Genomic DNA, 23,367 nt, shown 5'->3' on the forward strand with positions numbered 1-23,367 from the left:
CGCCAATGGGCCGCGCGCCGCGGGCGGTTCGAAGCGGCCGGCGGGTAATAACCGTCCTTGCGGCTAGGATGCGGCCTACACCGGCCCGGCTTTCCCCTTTTCTATACTGGGTCGCTCCCAGCCCGCTCCTGGGCAGCTGTTGACGGCCGTTCACGTGTCTGATGCGATTCGGGGGGCTCTAGGCGACCCTAGCCCGGTGGCTCTGTCCCTCGACTGCTCCCCTTGCCCGTGGGCGATGGACGTGTCCAAGGGCTTCTTCAGTGAGCTGCGCAACCTGTGCCTTCGGCTAGAGAAGAAGGCCAGGGAGCTCGACCAGGCCTTACGCAGAGAGGACACGGGTAAGCGCAGGACTCGCCTCGTCCCCAGAGGCTGAGGGCGGCCCTTGCTCCTACGGTGGCAGCCCTGCTCCGGGGCTCCCTCAGGCGTGTCCCTCCCACCGGACAGGGACCCCGAGTCTGGAAGCTGATCTGGAGAGTAGCTCTCGGTGATCGGTGCCACGCCGGGATGCTAGGGGTGATGGCTCTGGAGGCGGTTGTTCCTTGGCAGTCATGGATTTGGGTTCCTGCCCGCCTGCCATAGCCAAGTGTGGATGAGCTCCGAGGGAGCTCCGAGTGGGATGATGGCTCCGAGGATGGGCCTGGGAGTAGCTCGGCAGGGTATTATTTGGGCTCACACTCTCACTGTCTCTGAGGTCCTTTCGTAGAATCCTAGAACTGTTGAAGCTGGAAGAGACCTTTGAGATCACCACGTCCAACTGCTCGCCTAGACCCCACCACTACTGCTGAGCTACTACCACTAAACTAGGTCCCAAAATACCACATCCCCACGTCTTTTAAATACCTTCAGGAATGATGATTCCACCACCTCCTTGGGCAGCCCCTTCCAAATGCCTTTGTGAGTGTGTAGGTGAGCTTTCACCACAGGATGAATGGGGATTTACTCTTCGTGAATAGAGGCAGGAAAACGCATTTGCAGGGCTTGTTTTCCTTCTGCACAGGTAGCTCAAGCTTCTGGTAGGATTTCTTGCTGTGCTACGCCCTGTCACATAGCAGGTGTCTTCTTTCACACTGTTTACATTAACCTTGATTTTACTATTTGTTTTTTTTTTACACCTGATGGATGTGTGAGTGAACAATATCAACATCTGCCCACGTGCAAACAAAAGGCAAGAATTAAGCTTTTTGTTGATGTGTCTTTTTCCGTGGTGTCTATACAACTTCTTTTCTACTTTCATTATTGTTTCACATTCAAGCTCTTTAAGGGTAAAAATGTAGCATAAATGATCATTGATAGCCCTGTAGCAACATCTGCTGTGGACAATGTTTCACAACGTTAGCTGCAATGGTAAAATGGAAGCCAATGCAATTTCTGTGCCCTTAGCAGGCTCATGCTGTGCAAGGTATTCAACAGGAGCGAGTTTCTCCTTGGTTTCCTCAGTCTTGTCTCTTCCTCTAACGTGACTTCAGCATCTCTAATGTAGGAGATTATGTTCTGATGTATACTAAAATACTGCTCTCTCTTTTTTTCTCTCCTAATGCTTTTTTGTGAATTTGCATGTCAAAGACTATGAAGATGAATCTCCAGTAAACATCTTGCATGACCTCCATAGTGAAATCAAGACTCTGAAGGTATTGTCTTAAGCCATTTCCTTGAAAAATTTGGCAGGGGGGGGGGTTGTTCATGAAACTTCTTTTAATCATTAAGCACAATACAGCTATTAGTCTGCAGTTCTGACCTTTGATTTATTAATTTACCTCTAAGTCCTCATAATGGCAGTGAATGTCAGGGGAGTGCCCAAAAACGTTTGAGTGACTTCCAGTAGATTTAGCATTATTTGTTAGTTTGCACTCACTGTTGCCACTCACTCAGATCAGAAGAGGACAAAGGTAACAGGGAAGCTGTAGCTGTGCCAAGGCACAGGTATTGGGGAGAAGGACAGGAGCAGCAGCTCCCTGGAGAAGAGTTGTGATTGTTTCTGATCAGTGACTGGCACTAAGAATAAAACAAGGCAACCAGCACCAGAACAAGGGGACACAGTCTCAAGCTGCGCCAGGGGAGGTTTAGACTTGAGGTGAGGAGAAAGTTCTTCACCGAGCGAGTTGTTTGTCATTGGAACGGGCTGCCCAGGGAGGTGGTGGAGTCACCGTCCCTGGAGGCGTCCAAGAGGGGATTGGATGTGGCACTTGGTGCCATGGTCTAGTCATGGGGTCTGTGTTGATAGGTTGGACTCGATGATCCTCAAGGTCATTTCCAACCTTAGTTATACTGTGATACTGTGAGTATAAATCTTCACAGAAGGGTCAATACCTTCAGCCACTACTCAGTTAAGCTTGTGAATAGTGTTCTTTATTTCTTTGACAGAAGTAGGAGAAATGGGCTATAGAAACAATTGAAAGAAGCTAGGGTATAAATTTAAGGTTTACTGTCTGGTCTGTGTTGATTGTATGCAGAGAATAAGAGTCTGAATTAATTGCTGTTATCTCTTTTTATGGAGTAAAAGCTTACATTTTTGGGAGGTTGTCAGTAAGGAGTTACAGTGTAGACAGGCGGATGTTGGTCTCTTCTCCTAGGCAGCCAGTACCAGAACAAGAGGACACAGTCTCAGGCTGTGCCAGGGGAGGTTTAGGTTGGATGTTAGGAAGAAGTTCTATACAGAGAGAGTGATTGCCCATTGGAATAGGCTGCCTGGGGAGGTGGGGGAGTCGCTGTCGTTGGAGGTGTTCAGGAGGAGACTTGATGGGGTGCTTGGTGCCATGGGTTAGTTGTTTAGGTGGGTTGGATTGGTTGATGGGTTGGATGCGATGATCTTGAAGGTCTCTTCCAACCTGGTTTATTCTAAAAATATTCTTAGTGTAGCTTTTCAAAATGTTATGTACACTTATGCCCTATATGTCTCAGATATTTGGTAACCTAGTTTTCACACACAGATAAAGGCATACATTTGCTGCTTAGCCTCATCTGAAGTGCAGTCCTCAGCTCTTATTCACAAAACGCTTCATGTGTAAACAACTGCCATGTGGTGATCTGAAAATAAGTATTTCTGTGTTTCCCTTCCCTTCCTCTGCCCCCAAAGGAAGACTTTAATGCCACTCTTGAGAAGAGTTACTCTTCAAAACAAGCAATTTATGATTTTATGAAGGAAAATGAAATGCTGATGCAAAGAAACGCATCCAATCTTAGAAAAATAAGAGAGCTGTTCCAGAAATGCAGCTACAATCCACCTGTCAGAAACTCTACAGGTAATATTGCTTGGCCATAAAGTTTATGAAGACAAATGTAACTTTGTGAAATGTTTCTCTTTCTCTTGATCTTTGTGTCTATTTCCATGAACTGAGAGAGATCAGGTGCATCTCTGTTATTTACTTTATAATAATATCCAGAGCATGAAGGATTCTGTTGTGATTGGTGCCATAAACAAATCCAAAATACAAACTTAAAAGTCAGATCTCCTGCCATGGGGTGTTTTTTGTTCCAGTAATAGTTGTATTCAGAAAGCATGTTAGCAAATGTGTCTTCCTAACCCAGAGACTTACACTGCTTCCATTTCTTATACATGGTAAACTGCTGTAGCTGCACCTGAATTCGTTGGTATTTACACATAATGATTCTATTAACATATCACCAAAGAGAAAATATTAACATCATATGCCCTGCAGCACCAATGGGATAAGAGAAGCATGTATGGGGATTAGGTGGTGCATGGCAAGCAGTATCATCTTGATCATTGAAGGGGTGTATCATCTGTCTGCTTTATTCCTCTGTTTTGTTACTTTTCATTACTATTTAGAGGACACAGTCTCAAGCTGCGCCAGGGGGGGTTTAGGCTGGATGTTAGGAAGAAGTTCTTCATAGAAAGAGTGATTGGCCATTGGAATGTGCTGCCCAGAGAGATGGTGGAGTCACTGGAGGTGTTTAGGAAGAGACTGGATGGGGTGCTTGGTGCCATGGTTTAGTTGATTAGATGGTGTTGGGTGGTAGGTTGGACTCGATGAGCTCAAAGGTCTTTTCCAACCTGGTTAATTCTAATTCTAGTTATTATATTTTAGTTAAATACATTTCTTATCTCAACCCACGAGTTCTTTTTTTCAGTTCATCTTCCCATCCCACAGGGAAGGGAGAGGAGTAAGTGAGCAGCTGCATGGTAGGTAGTTGCTATTGGGGTTTAAAGCATAACATTGCTTCAGGTTCAGTGCTTTAAAATGAAACAAGGAATCTTTTTATTACACCAATAGATTTTTTTAACATTCAAATTGGTGGGGAGGTCCCAGTTTGTTTCATAAGGGGAAACTTCTGACAGTTTTGTAATTATTATTACATTCCTCAAACAGAAGAGAAGGAAGAAGTTAACAGTTGTTCGGCGGTGTCTGTCCAGAATAAATCTGATGGAGAGGAAGCAGATGATGCACATCATCTTCCAGCTTGTCCTGAGAAGCCGCTGGTGCCCAAAGACCTGCTGCGTGAGCCCCAGCTTTCTGATTTTGGTCTTTCACAATACGCTTTCTCCAGGCCTTGGAGTGCAGTGGAAGAACAACCCCAAACAAAAGCATGTCAAGAACATGATTCAAATAGCAGGACTCCGCTGAAAGCACCAGCTCCTTCTGTTTTGCCCAAAACACCTAAATGTAGGCTGAGAATGGAAGATTATGAGTGTGCGACACCAAAGCTTGAACACTTTGGCATTAGCGAACATACCATGTGCATGAATGAAGATTACACCATGTCACTTATTCAGAAAACTGCTCAGGCAGTCACAAAGTGAGTACATTACTTAAGTTCAGATTGTTTCTCTATGGAATTTTCTGTAGTTTCTTCTCTCTGTACTAATATCTGGCTGCTATTCCTCTTCTTCAAGCGTGTGAGTCCCATGTCTGAGTGCCGGGTTCTACGCATTGGCCACAAGAACCCCATGCAGTGCTACAGGCTGGGGGCAGAGCGGCCAGGCAGAAAGGGACCTGGGGGTACTGGTCGATAGTAGGCTGAACATGAGCCAGCAGTGTGCCCAGGCCCCAATGGCATTCTAGCCTGGATCAGGAGCAGTGTGGCCAGCAGGAGTAGGGAAGTCATTGTGCCCCTGTACTCAGGACTGGTTAGGCCACACCTCGAGTACTGTGTCCAGTTCTGGACCCCTCAGTTTAGGAAAGATGTTGACTTGATGGAACATGTCCAGAGAAGGGCAACAAAGCTGGGGAGGGGTTTGGAGCACAAGCCCTGCGAGGAGAGGCTGAGGGAGCTGGGATCATTTAGCCTGGTAAGTAGTAAGTAAGTAATAGTTCTGACCTTGGAGACAGCCCTTTATATTCCTTGCTTGTGCCAGAGGGGTCTTGTACCTAGCTGAACTCTGTCTAGCAGCTGTGCATTGTGTGAAAACCACTTTAAAAGCTCATCTCAAAGTTCTTAAAATATTTAGTAGCCTCCAACTTTGTTCTTCAAGTTTTTAGTTTTGAACCAGGTGGAAAAAAAACCAATATATTTTGATGCATGTACTACAAATCTGAAACACAGAAGTAATTAGGAAAGAAAAGAAGGGGGAGGGGGAAAGGAAAGCATCTGAACGAAGTGATTATTATTATGCTTGTTCTTCTGCCTTGTAAAAACTAAAATTCATATGGCTTTAGGTATCCATAACATTTGTAAAGCAAAACTGACTTGAAGAATTCATGAGTTTTTAACTCAAGATTTGAGGTATGTTCATTTAAGTAAAATACACTGCCTCAAGTTTATGGTTTTTGGGTTTTTAAGCTGAGGCTTTTTGTAGGGAAGCTCTAAATCTGGCTCTTATCATTAAGATAACTTCTAAAGCATTTAAAATAATTTCCTTATATATTTGTGTGGAGTTTAGGTAAGCTTCCACTTCTTAGGTGTGCTTGTCTCTTAACTACCTGTTCCCTCCTTCCACTGAAGCAGCATGACTATATATATAGAGTTTCTAAATTGCAGCTTCCTGGAATACTGTTAAATGGCTTCCCTCTCTGAAGTCAGCTAGTGAGCAGCAGAAGCAGTCTGCTCTAAACTTTAAAACTGATTTTAAAACCTTTTAGTGTTCACAGTAGTGTTAGCAGATTAAAAGCCCAAAAGGATTTCAGTTTCTCATTCAGGATTTTGTAGGCAACGGATAATTCAAAGTAAAATGGACTGTACCTCTAACACCAAACTGACCACCTGGGACAAAAAATAGTTATCCTACCCTGACCTGGACACACTACTGGTGGTGGTGATGGTGGTAACCTTTTATTTATTCTTCTTCCCTTCTTTTTTCCCCCTCCCTTCTCTTCTGCTTGTTTGTTTCCTTTGGAGAGGGTTTTGAGAGCTAATTGAGGATTTTGATTTTTCAGGTTCGTTAAAAATGTTGATCATGAAACGAAAATAGGAGAAATGACACCCAGGGGAATCGTGGTTACTCCTAAGCCAAAACAGAAGGTGCCAAGTGAGAATGGTAAGTTAAAAATCCTTTAAATAAATATACCTGTGCTCTTTTTCTTTTTCATAATTCACATGTAGAATAAACCAGGTTGGAAGAGACCTTCAAGATCATCGCCTCCAACCCATCAACCAATCCAACCCACCTAAACAACTAACCCACGGCACCAAGCACCCCATCAAGTCTCCTCCTGAAAGCCTCCAATGATGGTGACTCCACTACCTCCCCAGGCAGCCCATTCCAATGGGCAATCACTCTCTCTGTGGAGAACTTCTTCCTAACATCCAACCTAAACCTCCCCTGGTGCAGCCTGAGACTGTGTCCTCTTGTTCTGGTACTGGCTGCCTGGGAGAAGAGACCAACCTCCGCCTGTCTACAACTTCCCTTCAGGTAGTTGTAGAGAGTAATAAGGTCACCCCTGAGTCTCCCCTTCTCCAGGCTAAGCAATCCCAGCTCCCTCAGTCTTTCCTCACAGGGCTTGTGTTCCAAGCCCCTCCCCAGCTTTGTTGCCCTTCTCTGGACTCGTTCCAGCAAGTCAACATCCTTCCTAAACTGAGGGGCCCAGAACTGGACACAGGACTCGAGGTGTGGCCTAACCAGTGCAGTGTACAGGGGCAGAATGACCTCCCTGCTCCTGCTGTAAATGCATTGTAAACACACACCAAACTTCTAAACTATGTTTCCTGTTAATCCAGACTCAGTCAGTTAGTAGTAATGTCTAAAAAAAATACTTTTGTTCTGCGGAAAAGTTTCCCACCTGAGTGCCGAGTGCTGCACTTTGGCTACAGCAATCCCATGCAGAGCTACAGGCTGGGGTCAGAGTGGCTGGAGAGCTCCCAAACAGAAAGGGACCTGGGGGTGCTGCTCGACAGCAGCCTGAATATGAGCCAGCAGTGTGCCCAGGCAGCCAAGAGGGCCAATGGCATCCTGGCCTGCATTAGGAATAGTGTGGCCAGCAGGAGCAAGGAAGTCATTGTGCCCCTGTACTCTGCATTGGTTAGGCTGCACCTTGAGTACTGTGTCCAGTTCTGGGCCCCTCAGTTTAAGAAGGACATCGAGACACTTGAATGTGTCCAGAGAAGGGCAACAAGACTGGGGAGAGGCCTTGAACACAAGCCCTATGAGGAGAGGCTGAGGGAGCTGGGATTGTTTAGCCTGGAGAAGAGGAGGCCTAGGAGGAGGTTTAGACTCGGTGAGGAGGAAGTTCTTCATCGAGTGAGTCATTCGTCATTGGAATGGGCTGCCCAGGGTGGTGGTTGAGTCGCCGTCCCTGGAGGCGTTCAAGAGGAGATTGGACGTGGCACTTGGTGCCATGGTCTAGTCATGAGGTCTGTGTTGATAGGTTGGACTCGATGATCCTCGAGGTCCTTTCCAACCTAAGTTATGCTGTGATACTGTGAGCATAAATCTTTGCTCATTCTTCTACTCTTACCTGTCCAGAATTATCCAAAGGGATCCACAACTTTATAATTGCAACTTATCTTTACTTCAAATAAAATCTCTCGTTTGCCAACTTAGTTTTTTGGGTTTTTTCCTTCTGAGACTACCCATTAGATCTGTTTAAGGATGGGAAAGAAACTGCTTTCAAAGAGCTTAACAAGGCAGTGCTAAAACCTCTTTGAGAGGTAACTGAGTATGTTCTCTTGAAAACAGGAGAATATCTTGTGGCCAACATAGTGGTAACTGAATATTTGAGAAGCTAAGGCAATGCTTTAGTTGGGCTTTTCCAGTTAATTTTAGTAATGGACTGGATTTATTGCTTTTTTTCTTTGCATTTGCTGCTTTTATGCAGTTCTGTCCTATGGTTGGTTCTTCATACTGAAAATGTCAGCTAAAATGATACAGGAGTATCAGAGTAGGGAAATCTATGAAAAGCTAACAGACTTAGAAAACTAAACTGGGGCACTGTGACTAATAGTACTTATGCTTATGTATGTATACACTTATTTTTATTTCTCCTCCCTTGACAGCAGCAGCTGACTGGATGACTTCTCCTATGATATTTGTGTTCTGCACTCCTGATGTAAAGCTCTCTCCCAAAACAAATAGTGCAGTATCCTCAAGGTCACCAGGGACAAGTGAGCTGCCTCCTCCTAGTCAGACAGAAACACCGCGATGCCCAGATTTTGAAACAAGATGGCTAGTAAGAGAAGCTGAGGTAGTAAACACCAGTTTTGAACATCCTCTCACACTTTTTTTTTTACCATAAGCAGTTTTTCATTCCAGTGTTACTTTTTCTTATCTCACTGTAGAAAATCTCTCTAATGGTAATTTTATAACTACTTTAACTGAAGGCATTTAAAACTTCTTTTGCAGCAAGTACTGCAGAGGGAAAAGATGCAGTCAGCGACAAAGAAAGATACAACAAATAAAAAACCCAAGGAGGATAGAATTCCTTTTGCTGTGAGGTCTGACAACTATCTTAAACATTTTGGAGACCCTTCTCCTCCCAAAATAAAATCCTATGATGAATTACTCGATACTCCTCCACCTCCAGAATTAACAAGGATACCAGATGATGTCCTACAGGTTAGCTAATATACTTTTTCCACCCCCCCTCTAAATAGTTTTAATATTAAAACAGTAACATGAAAAGAGGTTAATTCTATTAAGCCTTTTTTCTTCAAAAAGTAAAATCTCTGCTGCTTAGTGAAAATATATAAACTGTAATGCTGCTTTCATTACCTTTTAATTCCTCTAGATTTTGTCCAAGTATAACCATAAAGTAGACTCTTCTACAGACAAGGAAAACGGAGACCAAGGCAGGAAGTACTACAAGATATGAAAGTGATTTCACCAATAGTGCAACAAAGAGAACAGGTATTAACTTTTACACATTTGGTCAAGTAATTTAATTTGGAGAAGCTCCAGAAGTGTTTTAATGCATTATGAAATTCATGCAGCTACTTGCTTTTCAGCTACCTAAGTAGCTCTTACTGCTGTGACTAAACTATTTTTTGCATGATATCTGACTGCCTTTATTGTGAAGAACAAATATTATAATGGATTGTGTAGTTTAGTTGTGCCAGATTTAAAAGAAAAGAAAAAAATAGGGTAGATTATTTTTTTTTACTGTTGTATCTGTAAAATCAAAGTAGCACTGAGTGCTTTCTTCAGAGTAAATCTATGTGTCAAGAGTAAATTTGAATGTGTCCAGGGAAGGGCAGCAAAGCTGGTGAGAGGCCTCAAGCACAAGCCCTGTGAGGAGAGGCTAAGGGAGCTGGGATTGTTTAGCCTGGAGAAGAGGAGGCTCAGGGGAGACCTTATTGCTATCTACAACTACCTGAAGGGAGGTTGTAGCCAGGAGGGAGTTGGTCTCTTCTCCCAGGCAACCAGCACCAGAATGAGAGGACACAGTCTCAAGCTGCACCAGGGGAAGTTTAGGCTCGAGGTGAGGAGAAAGTTCTTCACAGAGAGAGTTGTTAGCCATTGGAATGTGCTGCCCAGGGAGGTGGTGGAGTCACCATCCCTGGAGGTGTTCGAGAGGGGATTGGACATGGCACTTGGTGCCGTGGTCTAGTAGTCATGAGGTGCTGGGTGGCAGGTTGGACTTGATGATCTTTGAGGTCTTTTCCAACCTTGTTGATTCTATGAATCTATGTAATAACACTAAGAGATTGGAGAAAACAATTTAAGTGAGACAACCAATTTCACAGCTGCTTTGGCAAAACCCAAGTTCTTTGAAACGCACAACCACGTCATGAACAACACATGAGCTGGAGTTAGCCTGCAATAAATAGGACTACTCTTTAGACAGTGGAGCAGTAGTTTGAAAAAATATGACCCACTTGAATTGAGAGAGGGTTTTGTGACATGTTGATCAAGTGTAGATATTCCAAATTCAATGTGATGTAAATGTTGTGTATTGATTATCTATTAAACTTGGGGTCAGCACAAGGAACATGCACGGAGTCAAATAATAATCACTAACAGCCCAGAATGAGGCTGATAAAAGTGAGTTTGGAGTTGGAATCCACTTGGAGTAATCCAGTAGAACTATGCTATTATTTTACCTGACTCTTCTTTTATTCTTTTCAAGAGTAAAAAACAGAAAAAATGTTGATAGTGTGTCTTCTACTAATTCTAAAGATGATTGAGACAATAAGTTCATGAACCCTTCTGGATCTATTTGCAGAGAATATCCTGGATTTTTCAAGGCAAACATCTGACCTCAAGCTGAAGTTTGTGTTTGGACGTTCACATTCATGGAACTTGCCACTGAATCATCATAAGCTCAAAACCCAAAAGAAGTTACTGGTGGGAGGAAAGAGCCTTTTGGCAATATTTTGGTATCTAGTAGTCATAGTGATTAGGATTGTTTTTCTGGTAGAGATTGTACTTCTGTCCACAAGAAATCCCATCTCCTTATCCTTTATTTGGAGCCAGTTTGCACTTTACAGTGTCAGCAATTCTTTATAGTGATTCCAAGAACTACTCTTACCAGCTGTACACAGTCTTCCTGTGATGGCTAAAATTCTGTTATTTAGATGAGGGCCAGCATGCAACACGTGAGAAGGAAAGACTGTTCCAGGAGACTGGGGTAAGTGTAATATGCACCTCTACTTCAAGTTCTCACAACATAAAGACAGCTGGAGGTGCCCTGAAGTATCTCTCCTGGTGCTTAGGTTTACTTGCTCTGGCTAAAACCTAATGGGTGACGGAGCTAGTTTCCTGCTATTCCAGTCATCCTCCAGAATAAGTGTACATCAACTTAACTGGAGAAGTTTGTTTTGTAGTACTTCTGGCCTGAGCACACAGTCATTTTCTGTGATAGCTTCTGTTTTAAAATATGTGTATTGTGTGTGGGTATTTGCGCTTGATCAGTGCTTTTAACTGCTAAATAAATCTGTGTTGTATTGTGGGTGGCTACTTGGAAACCTAACCGTTTCCTACTAGGAAAAGACTTACTTGGTCTAACCCAGCTCCTTCAGGGACTAAAGGCCAGGCCTGCTTCCACCATTCTGCCAGAATAACACCACTTAGACTGAATCCTAGCTGTGGAAATTTGTGGTCTTAAGAAGGCACAAAGAATTCTGCTCCAGAGCAAGAACCTCTCAGCCAGGCAGATTTACCAATACTAAGCTGGAGGAGTTTCATAGCTCGTGTTCTCCCTCCATAGCACTTCTTGGCTGCTTTCTTGCCATGAAGCAAACCAGATATCCCAGAAGACTCCACTTAACATGAAACAGAACAAGCAGCCCTAGTGTCATGAACATTGTTGTATTCCCCCTTGCCTCCAATTAATGAAATTCCCAAAAGAGCCTGTAAATGGCTTTTCCCTAAACATGGCAAGACTTCATTCCACTATCCTTTTTCCCCACTAGGGAACTGTAGAGTTGTACCTAGCCCTGCTGGGGTTCTCACTGGGGGCTACCTGCATTGTTTTTCTTGCCTATTAAACCTTTTTCTGAGACATTTCCTAGCTATTTTGTTATATAACAGGAAAGGGATTCAGTTAATACTTCAAGATACAAAATATCTTTTAGGTACTACTTTAGCAATAGTTTGATTATTGGAGGTAGAGGAGGGAAGAGCATGAACAGTATTGGAAACTGATCTGTGTCCAAAATAGATGGAGAGGGGAAGTTTTGTTCATTTTGGAGTGCTGGGGATGGATTAGTTTGGGGTTTTTGCTCCTACAGAGGTCAGTTCTCATGTGTAGGTGGCTCCATGGCCAGCTGATAAATGGCACAAGTTCAAACACTGTAACAATCAAGGATGTAGCAAAGAGAGGAAGGTAAAACTCCACTTAATCCGGTATTGCTGCTGAAGAAAGGCATGTCCTGCTGCTCACTAAATTGACATGTCAGAGTGGGAATAAAGCAAAATAACCTGAAAGTTACATGGTGGATTGTTGGGGGCTGAATCTGCTAACAGCACTGGCCTGTGGGGAAGTGTAGTTTAGATAAACAGCTAAATAAGTGGCAAATGCTGTAGCTCTGCAAAGTGGTTTTAAAAATGCAGTCTGGGCTGGGTGTTCAGTGTTCATTGCACTGCAGTCCTTTTCTTCTTTATTTCCTCTGGTATTTAATCTTTTTTATTATTATTTGAGTGAGTGAGTCAGCTAATAAGTTCTTTCCCTAATCCCATTTGTTGTCGAAGAATCATCCTGATACTTCTGCCCAGGAAGTCTCCTAAGGTGGTCAGCGTGCTCTTCGCTTAGAAATATGTCGCCTGAGGTTAAACACAAATACAGGTCTCACAGTGAAGTGAAACTTCCCTGCTGGCTGTCAAATGGATAAATGACAAGCATCACACAGTCCCTCCCACTGTGCTTTCACTGATGTCTTTATGAAGCAGTAGAGCAACAAATGGAGTCCAGGCTCCTTGGTTCTCTAAAGCATCATGGATGCTTCTTTTTTCTGTAAGCATTCTGTAGGACGTGATACTTGCCTTGGTCCCTGTTGTCATTATTCAGATGTTCCATGGTGGGTGCATGTCTTCTGTCAACAGCTGTAGCTGATGTTGGAGCTGCCTTCTGTTTTGGGAGTACCTTCTGTTTTTGGAGCTGCCTTCTGTTTTGGGAGTTCCCCAAGGGACAGTAATAAGGCATTTATAAGGAATGGTGACAACATCCAGTAGCCACACTGCATTAGGCCCCAGGAATACAGCCTACCAGGAAGACTTAAGTCAGTGCTGCCTCTATTATTTATCAATTTAAATGTGAAACTTTGTGCTGTTGTAACAGTAATAACCACTTCTGCAAATGTCTTTGATCTTGTCAAAGAGCCGTTTTTAAAATAGCACATAGAGGAAATGGTCTGTAGAAGAAGATGCTCTGCTACACAAGTGTCTCTCCTGGAAAGAGATCAAGGGTAAGTTGCAGACTACCCAGAAAAGAGGTGTTCAAATACTGTCATAATTTTTGATATAATGTATTCCTGGCTTAAAGCCTTCTGGTTATGCTCCCTAATGATTGCTTATGCAGTTGTAAACCAATCTAAGGCCTTGCTGCACGGTCCCACCTTTCCTTACCCCAGCTGCAGGTGCCACATCCTCAGTTGCATTGCTGCAGGGGAAGCCCGTGGTCCTTGCCCAACCATCATGAACTAATTGTTGTTTTATAAGGTTAAACTGACAATAGGCTCTATGGGTTGACCCAAATCACTGCTCACCAGCAAGGGCACTGACAAGAGTTGAGGCAAGAGAAGGGAAAGTATAGGGCAAATGGGAGCCAGGCCTGTGACTTACATTCTGTCTGCCAGTTGCTTTGGTACAGTTCCCTGAAGCTGTTCTGTGAGTGCTTCCATGATAGCTGAAGCAATTCCTCTTCAGGATACATCAGTCCTGCTCCCAAATCCCCCCCTTATTCTCCCTGGGAAAATTTCTTGGGTGGTTGTGCATGAAGTAGACTGGAAGGAATATAGCTACTACACTAAGCCTCACCCCTGGGAGAGGGCCCTAGATGGGCAGAGTGCTGCAATTTGTTCCTAGCTATGTTTGCTGTGGTGATGCAGTGCTAGTGGGGCTGTGTTTCAAACCTTTAGTACTTTTGTGTTTTTCTTCCTTTCAAGCATCCTCCCTTTCAGGACTGCTCTCCAGTGCAGGTCTTAACCAAAAGCAACAAGAGTGTGTGGCATGCTTGCCAGCAGCCCCCAGGCTAGGCAAGGACTGTGGAAGAGTGCACAGCCCCAGCTGCCTGTGGTGTGGGACTATTGTGTGCCTGATACTGTTCTTCAAATGCCCTACCTAGAACCACTGTTGGGGCTTTCCTATCTTGTTCTCTGAAGCATGGGCATGTACTCCATGGCTTTCAGCTAGAAAACCTCAGCAGAAACCTAGAAACAAAAGGATCAGTTATGCTTAGTTCTATCTCTTGCTTAGCAGTCTTGTGCTGGCAGATCTCTCAAAACATGCACCAAGACTTGAGTAAACTTTGGATTCAGACAGGGTGGTCTAGGCCAGGTATAGTTTTGGGCCCCTGTTAAAGATCCCCAAGTCTCTCAAGCCTGAAGATATGTTTGTCTGAAGCACAAAGGGGGGAATTCATTCCTCACTAGGAGGACCTTAACCAGAAGTGCCTTTGAAGCTGTCACTTGCAGCATTCACTGGATTTTCTTGCTAAATGTTAGAGGTCAAGTGAGGTATTGGGCAAGGATATCTACCTAAGCCTGTCAGTTCTGGGAGACTGGAAATACCCCAGGGAGGGTCTTGGACACCCCAGCCCCTCTGAACCCAGCCCTTAGCCACTTTATCTCCAGCACCTTGTCCCAGTGCACTAGCCAGGCACTGCTTCTCATCACAGGTCCTGGCTGGCTGCAGTGCCTGCTGTGCACAGCACAACATGGGTGTTTTACCATTCATGTTCCTCAGGGTCCTGTTGTCAGAGGAACCAGTGCTATTTTTGAACCCAGCTGATCTGCTGTAATGTCTAGACATGAGGCTGAGACAAGAGCAGAGGTAATTGGATTGCTTTGGTTTTGGCAGGTTGTAGTTCAGCTGTTCTTTGAACATGACCATGGCTGTTGTTCATCTGCTCTGACACAACAGTTTCTGAGACCTAAGCTTTCCATTGCAAGAGAACTTGCTGATAGCACTTAATGTTTTCCTGCTGTATCAGGGCTGATCCTGCTTTTGACTAGGGCTGTAAAGCAAGGCTTAAGCCTCTACACCAGCTCTAGTCAGACAGATCAACAGCAGCAGCAACACCTATGTACAGTGTACCAAGCTAGTTGTGAAGGGTTTCTTGGTGTGAAAAAAATAACACTTTTGCCATACCTTTCTGTATTTATTAAACTGAAGACCCCAGTGGTTTAGGTGGATAAAAGGAGGGAAAAAAATTAGTTTTAAGACCAAAGTTTGCCTGAGGAAGCAGAGAAGAGAATCCTTGACAATGAGCCACACCTGGACAGGCAGGAAAGGCACTCGAGAAGGAATACAGAAACATGAAGCCATACCTATGGGAGCAGAGCAGCTTGCAGTAACTGCCACTGAGGATAAAAAAAGATAAATTAGGGAAAGGAGCCTTGGTTCCATAGCAGGGTTCATGTGAGCGTGCTGCATCCCACAGAGAGGGTTTGGGGCTCTTCTCCAGGCCCTGCCAGGGATCCCAGCTCATAGTTGCAGCTGGGAGGGCCAGTGATCACAGGAGCTGGAGACATGCATGAGTGTGTGTAGCTGCAGCATCCCTGGAGGAGGCAGGAGCTGCCTGCTGTCTGGGGTGCTGTGTGAGGGGGCTGCCTCTGAGCAATTATGAAGTCAGGAAACCATTTTTGAAAACTCACCCTCATGTTTTGCCCTATGCAGGGGGGAGATAGCGAGCTTTGGAGGGGTGGGTTGCTGATGAAAAAGTGAAGACATGAAAGAGTTGTGTCTCTTGAGGCCTTCAGCGTCCAAAAAGAAGAGGAGAAAAATCCTTGATGAGGCATGGAGATTCCTCATCAAGGATTGCTTTGTTTGCAAAGCAAATAAAACAAGTCCTGTGGATCTGGATCTAGTATTGTCTGCACCGCCTTGCTTTCTGGGCACTGTTTTGAGACCATGATTTCATTTCCCTGAACCTCTGCTCTGCACATGCTTTGCTCTTTATAAGGACTGACATGCATCCTCAGCTTTAACAATGGCTTCAAGAGACACACAACCCTTGCAACTGTCAGTGAATGCCCTCCTATGCAATAGGAGTTCAGCAGATGACAAGTTTTCCTTTATCATTCCACCTCTTGCGACATCTGGATGGCTGTACCCTGCTGCTGTCTGCTTTCATAGCTGCTCACTCTATCCCCAGGGCTGAGTTTAAAACTGCTGCCATTGGCCTTGACTGCACAGTGGATTTCTGAGGCAGGGAGCCCCTGACCCCAGCTACACTGATGTCTGAAATGTCTTTTCCCATAAAAATAGGTACATAAAGTTGAACACTCTTCATTTCTGCATTACCTTTCTTGAGATGTTCACCCCAAAGCAACTGGGGTAAGGTCAGCTGAGGCTTTTACTTCCACGCCAGTCATGCTAACTCTACACATAAGCAGTCAAGTATTTTCTACTGAAGGCAGTTCTGCACATTCACTTCCTGCTGATTTTGCCAGGTAGTGGTCCTCTTTTTCTGAGGTGTGTGAAGACTTGCGCCAGGCTGGGCAGGCAACAAGCTGCCACTGAGCCACATCTCATCTCCCACTGCAGCAGCACAGCCAAGCCCCCTTCCCAGAGCAGCTGAGTCACAGAGAAGCTCACTTGCTGCTGTTGCCTTATATATTGACTACATGAGAATTATCCTTAAACACAAAGCAAAACCCAGGACACAAAGTGAGGCAATGCCCATCTTCACATGTAACCCTAAGGGCAGGTCTGCCCCTGCCTTCGGTGGGAGGCTGTGCAATTGTGTAGTTATATGCTAGTTACTGTACAACTCACCTCACTCACTTGGCTGCCTGATGATCCCTGTGGCATACCAGCCACTTAGCAGTGGTCTTATAGAATGCTTTAGGTTGGTAAAGGTAATTCAATCTAACCTCTCTACAGTGAGCAGATATCATCAACGAGGTAAGACTCCTCAGAGCCCTGTCCAACGGGGCCTTGAACATTTCCAGGGATGGGGCTTCTACCACCTCTCTAGGCAACTTGCTGCAGTGCTTCACCACTTTTTTGTCCACTCAGGTCTGCAAGATGACAAAAAAAATTGCACTGCTGATCTGATGGTCATGATCCAGCACACAGGCAGTAAGGGCCCCAAGTCTGAACAAACCTACTCCTAGTGACACAGAAATTGCCAAGCTGTTAGGACACATGGGCTCCTCACAGCAGCAGTATCATGGAGAGCATCCCCTTCACCCTGGCTAAACATCCCACCCATCCCACTTATGGCCACACTAGACCAGCTCCATTGCCACTCCCAAGCTCAGTCCTTTTTAAAGAAGCATTTAGATTATATTTTCTTGGGCACCCTTGAAATAAGTGTGGGGTGCACTTTTCAGCCTCCTGTCTTGGGGAAAAAAAGTGACTCAGATGCATTTAATTCTGCAAACAAAAAACATTAATGAAGGCTAAAACAGTAACTCCCTAAGAGAGAAGCCAGAGAAGGGAGACAGACAAAAGGTGAACTACAGGCAGAACTCAGCCCTCAGGCTGTACCATACCTAGGGACTCCTGAGAGAAAAAAAACGTAGTCAGAGCTCATGAGAAGACGTACCTTGTCCTCAGAAGACAGAACACTTACTTCAGGCTTAGCCTCTGATCTGCTAAGGCCTCTCAGCACACAGGGACACAACATGCAGAAAAGAAGCACCTGGCTCTCTCCAGACCAGCTGGATGCTCATGGTCAGCTGGCAGAGGCTCATAGCCCAAGGACAGCTGGATCCCGCTCAGACAGGAGACACGTGCCTGTCTCAATATCTCCCCCTGCAGTGACACAACTGGTAAGCACTGAGCTAAAGGAAGTCACAAACTCCATCCTGCCCGACAGGATTTGCCAGGAGATGGGGCAGGACCTTCATTCTCCAGGCAACATTATACAGACCAGCCATCCAGGTTCCCCATGGACAACTGAGAACTGTAACTACCCTTTCCTCTTGACATCCATCACACCCTCAATCTTCAATCAGTAACTTAATATGAAACATCCCTGAACCCTGACAACTCACAGCTCCCTAGCTTTGCCCCAAGACCCAAAAACTACAGTAAATTGAGAAACTGGTACTCAGTATAAGCTGCAAGCATTAGTGAAAAGCCATCTCATGGAGGGCTACAGAGTGAGATTTGTCAAGCTCAGAATGATCAGAGTAGGGTCCAAATTTGTATGCATTCAATAGATGACCTAACAGAAACAGACTACAGGACTCACCTTCCTTAGAGTTCTGGAAGCCAAAAGCCTCTTAACCACTTACCTCCCTACTCAATAACCCCAGATGAAGGCTTTGACCCTTCTTCAATTTCTACTTCTGCTTAAAAGCTAACTTCTGAATTTCTCTGCACAAATCCATTTTAAAAAAGCCACCAACAAAAACCCACCAGACAAAACCAACCAGCACCACACTATCAAAAGAGAAACAACATCAATCTTTATTCCAAGCAAGACAGAACTACAGATACCTGTAATCCTTCTGGTGGTGTTATATGGAAATCTTGAAACGCCAGACACCAACTTAGTGCTCAAACTACAGCAATCAGGGACAGGATGATGGCACTGCTAAAGGTTAAGTGTTTCTTCTAAAGGAACTAAAAGTTAAGGTTGGAAAGTTAAACGTTCATTTCTGATGCTTCAGCTTTGTCTTCAGGTGTTCCTGCTCAGCAACAAAAGCAAAACCAAAAATAAGCCTGCTTTAGAACAGCAAGTAGGAATAAACAGAAGGTGTAGTCATACAAAGGAGCAACACTTTAGTATGGTCTCATGCGGCTCGATGGGGGCGGTGCGCGGTTCGGAGGAGTAATTGCTATATCCAGGTAGTCTCCTATCTGGAATTTCTGAGACTGCAACGTCATGGAATCATCTGTGCCCTTCCTGCCTGACATGGTGCTACCAATCTCCTTCACCCTGCAGGTAGGAGAGAAAAAGCAATTTAGTTGTCAGACATCAATCTCTCTGGAAGTTTGAAAGAGAAACTGTAGTCGGGTTGTGACAATCTTCCCATGCCATCTTCTGCACTGGACGGATATTCAGCTGTATGCACTGGATGCTGGGGTCTCTCTCTCCAGTACCAAATGCACAAAGAAAACCTACACTGTGAATCCTCTTTCTAAGGTGGCAGTGGGGTAGGAGAACCTTCTACCATGCTAAGTTGTGCATTGGAGAGAAACCCCTGCTCCCTCCCATATAGATCCAGAAAAAGAACCCAGAGATGACAGACCAGGACATATAGGACTAGGGGAAACGGAATGCAGCTGGAGGTGGGGAGATTCAGGCTGGATGTGAGGAGGAAGTTCTTCACCATGAGAGAGGTGAAGCACTGGAATGGGTTGTCCAGGGAGGTGGTTGAGGCCCCATCCCTGGAGGTGTTTTAGACCAGGCTGGATGAGGCTCTGGCCAGCCTGACCTAGTGTGGGGTGTCCCTGCCCATGGCAGGGGGGTCGGAACTAGATGATCCTTGTGGTCCTTTCCAACCCTGACTGATACTATGATACTATGCAGGGGTAGCTGACAGAGGTTAGCAACAAGATCACTGCTAAAATTCAAATGTGTTCCCAGCTGCAAGGCCTATCACACCTTGTATCAGCAGAAACAAAGCCTTATCTTGAGCTGCAGGTCTGTCTCCTGACTGGTTGCCAATACAGCAACCAAAGCTTCCAAGCACACAGGAACACAATTAATGATGGTCACTAAGCAAAAGTCAAAGTTTGTAGCAGTCTGTTATCATGTGGGTTCTGAACTTTAAAATCAGTGTTACTGAAACATAATTTACTGCTCCAGTGCCTGACACCATCTATTAAGCTGGGAAAGAAACAGCATTTACCTATATCCAGGCCTCTTGAGATCTGTAAAAACAATTGCAAAATTGAAGTGCGTGCCCTTCTTCCGTGCTTCTGGGTAAACTTCCTTCACTAAGCTGGTCAGTTCTTTCAGAGTTGCATCCATCCTAGGGTAAACAAACAAACCAAAGAGGTTCACCTTCTGAAACACATCAGCAAGAGAAAAAGCTTCCCCCTTCAGATCCGTATACTGCAACAACTCTGCCACACATTTCCTTGCCTTTACACACTTCCTGCTGATGCCCGAAGAATGAGTTAGATGTTAGCCATTTCAGCTACACAGCAAGCCACTGATTTCACAACTACACAATTCCAAACAATACATTTTGAACTGATGATCAAGTGACAAGAAGTTGCTCCAGTTATTGATTGTAGCATCTGGGAGATTTCACCATTTACTGTACTCCAGAGGCAATGTGGTCTAGTGCAAACACAGCCTCTAACTTCCATCTTATTCCAATATTAAGACAAATTGCCTCCACCTAAGCTTCAACATCTGCTTTTCCAGTTCTCTCAGAAAAGTCCCCATGTAAACAGTGGGGGCCAGCCTTTGTTAAAATGAGTTAATGCATTTATAGAATGAACAGTGTAAGAGTTTCCTTGTCTTAAGTTGACAGCTGTGTTAGAAGAGTTTACTGAGTATTAGAGGAAGCGTAAATAAAACCAACAAAACAGATGAAAACATTAGTAGTGTTTTCCATTTCCATCAAGACTTCCATTTCTGCCCTAGCAGGCAGCACTCCTCCTTCTCCCAGCCTTCACCCAGACCAAGGCTAAAGCTGACTTCTAGAAACAGCAGAACAAAAGGACTCAATCATCACAACTAAAGCAGCTCTAATTACAGACTGTACAGTCACTCCAAGCTTCAGTCAACCAAAGAACAGTGTGTTGACAGACAATGCCCATTCTGACTTCTGCAGATGGCAAACAGCTCTGACACCATCAATAGATTGGACTGAGTCCATAAATCTCATTAAGAAGTAAATTAGAACTGTGTGCTTTGCTAGCCACAAAAATGGATTTATTCAGCCATACAACATAAGTGTTATAACCCTAACAAACACCTTGAAGGGAAAATAAGACTTAAAAAGCACCATAACTCACTTTCAAAAGCATTCTCTGAAACACCATAAACAAAACCTGACATGTTTTGCAATACAGACCAAAGCAGTTCCCTAAAGTAAATCTGAAAACCCTAAAAAGCAGCTCTCTGTTAGAGCACTGCTACCTGACTATGCAAACATCAACACTTCGCTTTCAAGAAGCTCTGACTCACACCAACACACCATTCACATACCGCTTCAAGCCTTCCAGAGCAGGGAAGTCACTGTGCCCCTGTACTCAGCACTGGATAGGCAACACCTTGAGTCCTGGGTCCAGTTCTGGGCCCCACAGTTTAGGAAAGATGTTGACTTGCTGGAACATGCCCAGAGAAGGGCAACAAAGCTGGGGAGGGGTTTGGAACACAAGCCCTGTGAGGAGAGACTGAGGGAGCTGGGGCTGCTTAGCCTGGAGAAGAGGAGGCTCGGGGAGACCTTATTGCTCTCTACAACTACCTGAAGGGAGGTTGTAGACAGGTGGAGGTTGGTCTCTTCTCCCAGGCAACCAGCACCAGAACAAGAGGACACAGTCTCAAGCTGCGCCAGGGGAGGTTTAGGCTGGATGTTAGGAAGAAGTTCTTCACAGAGAGAGTGATTGGCCACTGGAATGGGCTGCCCAGGGAGGTGGTGGAGTCACCATCACTCGAGGTCTTTAGGAAAAGACTGGATGAGGCACGTGGTGCCATGGTTTAGTTGATTATAGAGTGTTGGATGATAGGTTGGACTCAATCTCAAAGGTCTTTTCCAACCTGGTTAATTCTATTCTATACCGAAAAAAATGAGGCGGTTGGAACAAAATGTAATCATTTACTAGCCTCTGCATTGGACATATCCGTTGTGATAGCCAAAGACATGCCACAGCATCAGCCTCTTATTACATGCATCAGTAATCGGGAAATTCAACTGCACTGAGTTTCAGTCTGCGGCAACCAACTCTTAGCTCACGCTGCCCTTCCCCAGACACCACGGCTGCAGGCAGAAGCGCTCAGGGGCAGCTGCCCTTCCCCGCGGACCTGCCACCACAGCTGAGCGCACAACTGCCCTCATGAGAACCTCCCCTCGTTTCCCGCTTTAAGCAAGGCTTATGGAGCTCGTTCTTGCAGCCAAGCATGAGCCAGAGGAGCCAAAGCCAGGCAAATTTCTCGATACTACCCGGAGCTGCCGCCCGCAGGGCCCCGCTCGCCGCCGCGCCCGATGGCTGGGTGGAGAGGCCCAGGCCGCCGCACACTCACCAGGTGTAGATCTGCAGCTCGCTGGAGGGCACGTTGCCACGGGAGAACTCGTCCATACGATGGTGCCGCCCATTGTTGGTGGTGAAGACGCGAAGCAGCAGCGGGCACGTCTGCGGGACGGGGCGAGGTTGAGCGCCCACTCGCCACCCACAACGCCCTCACCCCTCCCCCCCAGCCAAACGCGTTATGGCGTCGTGGTACCCGTTCCTTCCCCGCTTCCCGCTACCCGCCATGCCCCGGCCGCGAGCGGCGCAAGAAGCGCGCAGCAACCCCTCCAGCACCTTCTCCCGGTCAATCGGCTTCTCCGGCTCCTTCTTAATCTCCTCCTGCGTGACCCGCGACTCCACCGCCATCTTGCCCCACCACACAAACGGCCGGACGCCCCAGATCTCGCGAGAGAAGCGAGTGTGCGACTGCGGCCGCGCGGGGGCGGTGCTGGACGTGGAGGCGGCGCATGCGCACGGGCGGGGCGGGGGAGATGCGAGGGCAGAGGGAGGGGTTTGGCAGGCGTGGCTGCGGCGGGGCAAGGCTTGCGGCCGCGGCGCTGAGAGGTGTTTGCAGGAGGGGAGAAGATGCGGCCGTGGGCTGTAGCTGTGCGCCCCCCTTGTCCCCTTCGAGGTTTGAGGGGAAAGATGGTCGGCGCTGCTCGGCCGCGGCCCTCAGTCTCCCACCTACGAGAGGGGTGGTGGCTCCCCGGGGTCCCGGCGGCTTAGCTCCGCAGCGTACTCTCGGATCGCCAGCGAGTGGCAACCTGGCTCCTGTGCGGCCGAGCGGTGCGGGCGCTAGCTGCCGTAGGCTGGTTCTAGGGCCCTGTGCTAGCCGAGGCTCTATTCCAGTGCAGCGTGATTCGTGCAAATTGCTTCAAGATTTCACCTTAATATGAGGAGAAAGTTCTTTACAGTGAGGGAGCAAATGGAACGCGCTGCCCAGGGAGGTTGTGGAGTCTCCTTCTCTGGAGGCTTTCAAGACCCCTCCAGATGCTTTCCTGTGCGGACTACCCTAGGTGATCCTGCTTTGGCAGGGGGATTGGGCTCCATGATCTCTGGGGTTCCTTTCCAACCTCTAATGTTCTACGGTTCTATAATTCTTGACAGGAGTTTACGTGATTATACCCAGAACCTGCAACCCCCGAGACAGCATCACTGTTCTGAGCAGAGTATTGCATTGTCCAGATTCCCAACTTGGCAGGAGTTAAGATGTGCTGCTGTGGGTGTTTTTTCTT

General features: G+C 45.9%; 2 protein-coding genes across 2 annotated transcripts; one reads left to right on the top strand and one right to left on the bottom strand.

The window, feature by feature from the left end:
* Positions 1 to 71: 71 nt before the first annotated feature.
* Positions 72 to 12,678, top strand: SKA3 (spindle and kinetochore associated complex subunit 3). Its single transcript, XM_068144132.1, has 9 exons — positions 72 to 338; positions 1,564 to 1,628; positions 3,074 to 3,239; positions 4,329 to 4,755; positions 6,333 to 6,433; positions 8,389 to 8,576; positions 8,735 to 8,947; positions 9,120 to 9,238; positions 10,554 to 12,678. The coding sequence occupies exons 1-8, from the start codon at positions 236 to 238 to the stop codon at positions 9,201 to 9,203; spliced, it is 1,347 nt and encodes a 448-aa protein (XP_068000233.1). The 5' UTR covers positions 72 to 235; the 3' UTR covers positions 9,204 to 9,238; positions 10,554 to 12,678.
* Positions 12,679 to 18,385: 5,707 nt separating this feature from the next.
* On the bottom strand, positions 18,386 to 22,540 carry SAP18 (Sin3A associated protein 18). The gene is made up of 4 exons (XM_068144144.1): positions 22,427 to 22,540; positions 22,146 to 22,255; positions 19,798 to 19,920; positions 18,386 to 18,881 (listed from the first exon to the last, which is right to left on the bottom strand). Exons 1-4 carry the CDS (start codon positions 22,496 to 22,498, stop codon positions 18,725 to 18,727), a joined length of 462 nt encoding a protein of 153 aa, XP_068000245.1. The 5' UTR covers positions 22,499 to 22,540; the 3' UTR covers positions 18,386 to 18,724.
* Positions 22,541 to 23,367: the final 827 nt, after the last annotated feature.

This window comes from Melanerpes formicivorus, unplaced genomic scaffold (assembly GCF_026170545.1).
Source record: "Melanerpes formicivorus ecotype bairdi unplaced genomic scaffold, bMelFor1.0.p_v2 SCAF_1, whole genome shotgun sequence".
NCBI lineage: Eukaryota > Metazoa > Chordata > Aves > Piciformes > Picidae > Melanerpes > Melanerpes formicivorus.